At 43.6% G+C, this 2,400-nt stretch overlaps 1 protein-coding gene across 1 annotated transcript; it reads right to left on the reverse strand.

The window, feature by feature from the left end:
* Window positions 1–1,053: 1,053 nt before the first annotated feature.
* Window positions 1,054–1,761, reverse strand: RFPL4B (ret finger protein like 4B). Its single transcript, XM_036414384.1, has one exon. It carries the CDS (start codon window positions 1,759–1,761, stop codon window positions 1,054–1,056), a length of 708 nt encoding a protein of 235 aa, XP_036270277.1.
* Window positions 1,762–2,400: the final 639 nt, after the last annotated feature.

A 2,400-nucleotide genomic window follows, 5' to 3' on the forward strand; every position in this document is an offset into this window, starting at 1 on the left:
GCAGAAATTTTTACATTTTGCCTTGTCGCTTGCTAAGAAAAAAAGCTGGTCTTTTACTTACAGAAAATTCTAGAACCAAATATCAGGAACATGGACTTGGGTCACCATAGTGCACAATCGTCCAATATACACTTTGGGATATGTTCAGGGTATCAGAATTGATGATGGAAATCTTGTGATCAATGTGAGGAAGTGAGAAAGAGTAATAGACAAAAATGTCCAGAATGCCCTGTGTTTGGTTAATACAGGGAACTAATCCCAGCTAAGACTACCCCTCCTCCCTCATTGTCTCCTCCCTTTTTTTTCAATTGTCCCAGGGGTTGTTTGTTTTAATGCAGATATTTAAATTATATTAAAATGAAGTAAAAAATAATTTTAAATTAATTTATTAACATTTAATTAATTTATTTTAATACAAAAATAAAATTAAAATATACAATGTCCTTTAGTCCCCACCAGCATCCCTTGGAAACTCATTACAAATGCAAATTCTTCCAGGGATTCTGATGCACAACCAAGTTTTGAAACCTACATTCTAGTCCAATGACTCTTAATCCTGGATGTACCTTGAATTCACCTAAAAAGTTGGAAAAATACCCTGTCTGTGACACATCCCTAGAGAGTCCAATTTTATTGGCTCAGGGTGTGGTTATGGGTGTGGGGATTTTTTTTTAATTCCCTCACGTGCTCATAATGAGCCAGGACTGAAAACTACTGGTCCATTATAGTCACTCAGATCAACTACACTCTAGGAGTGTGATAGTGGGATGGGAGTAACCTCCCTGCTAAATAGAGATTTGGGGGTCTGTGTAAGTTCTTTCTGCCCTTGACTTACTCACTTTCTGGCCCTGGTGGGTAGAACTGAGTTGCTCTGACTCTGGCCTCGAAAGGAGCTCAGCCTAGCTCTTATCTTTCTTTTCTGGTATCTCCTTGGCCTTTTCAGGTTCCTCTTCCCCATAGTTTTGGTCAGTTATACCAATCAAGGCAGGCTCAGAAAGGCAACTCATGGGTTTTGTCCAAGAATTTTGTGTCAGAAAGAACATTGTGAATTTCTCACAAGCAGATGCTCAGGAGGCCACCATTGTCTTCTTCTCCAGGCAACTCAGCACAGAACAAAGGGCGCAAAGGTTCCCAAAAGAAATCACTGCACTTATAGATGAGGGCATCATTTATAACATCAAAAAACTTGATTTCTTCCATCTCAACGTCTAGAAAAACCCCTACTCGTCTAAGTCTGGGGCTTGCAGAAATGGAGGTTTCTGGAGTAGAGCTGAAAAGGATTGTTCCTGCCTTCATGCTCATGACCCAGAAGCCTTGCTCAGAGGAAAAGCCGCTCTTCCTTCTTCTGTCCACTGATGCCTTGCAGACTCCCAGAGCCCAGTCTCTCCCCTCTTCCACTTCTACCTCCCAATAATGGCGACCAGATGAGAAGCACGGGGTTCCTAGAACGCAGGCCATGTAGGTGAACCTTTGGGTATCTTCCATTGCGTTGTGGCGGATCTTCCCACAGCGGACTTGTCTCAGGTCATCAGAGAGGACTAGGCTAGAGTTGGCTGTGGCTGCATCCAGAGTCATATGCTTCTGGAACCTCCGGAACACATCTCGCACGGACAGACTTTGCTCCAGTAGAAAGCTGTGTTGTTCGAAGCAAATAGTGAGGAGTCCAACTTCCCATTCCATCCACGGAATTTCTGAGATTGCTTTTCGACATAAGGGGCAAGTCAATTTCAGATACTCACTTTCCAGCAGCCATTTTCTCATGCAATCAGAGCAGAATATATGCTCACAGGAGAGAGAAATGGGATTGGAGAAGAATTCGAGACAAATTGAACAGATTACTTCATCTTGCAAACTTACCATGGTTTCTCACAGTCACGCCTTCCCAGTAAACTGAGCTGAAATGGTCCTTTATTAGCTTCTGGAAGTGATCAGGAGCCTCAGGACAGTATCTTCTCTTCAACAATCAGGATGTACCTAAGTGCAACACACACACACACAAAAAAAATCTATATTAATAAAAGGGTAATATGTTAATTAGACCAGATCGACTGTACATGTTCCATATGTCCCGCTTCCTTCCAGACAAAGCCACAGTGGTGGGGACGAGGCCAAGTTGGTTAGGGGCAATCAGGCTGGCAGTGGAGAGCAGTTGGGGACAATCAGGCAGGCAGGCAGAGGTGGTTAAGGGCAATCAGGCAGAGGTGGTTAAGGGCAATCAGGCAGGCAGGCGAGTGGTTAGGAGCCAAGGACTTTCAATGAAGAGACAGAAGGACTGAGCTCTCACCTCCAACTCCCTTGGCCTTTGTTTCACTCTGAAGTAGATTTGAGCTCAGATACTCTGGCTTTTATAGTCCTTAAGACACACAGTTTCCACCCACAATGAGGGTGGTGACACCAAAT

Source organism: Pipistrellus kuhlii, unplaced genomic scaffold, assembly GCF_014108245.1.
Source record: "Pipistrellus kuhlii isolate mPipKuh1 unplaced genomic scaffold, mPipKuh1.p scaffold_m20_p_5, whole genome shotgun sequence".
NCBI classification, from domain to species: domain Eukaryota; kingdom Metazoa; phylum Chordata; class Mammalia; order Chiroptera; family Vespertilionidae; genus Pipistrellus; species Pipistrellus kuhlii.

Coding starts and splice junctions, on each gene's coding strand:
- RFPL4B (XM_036414384.1), bottom strand. CDS start 1,761: ATGAGAAAATGGCTGCTGGAAAGTGAGTATCTGAAATTGACTTGCCCC.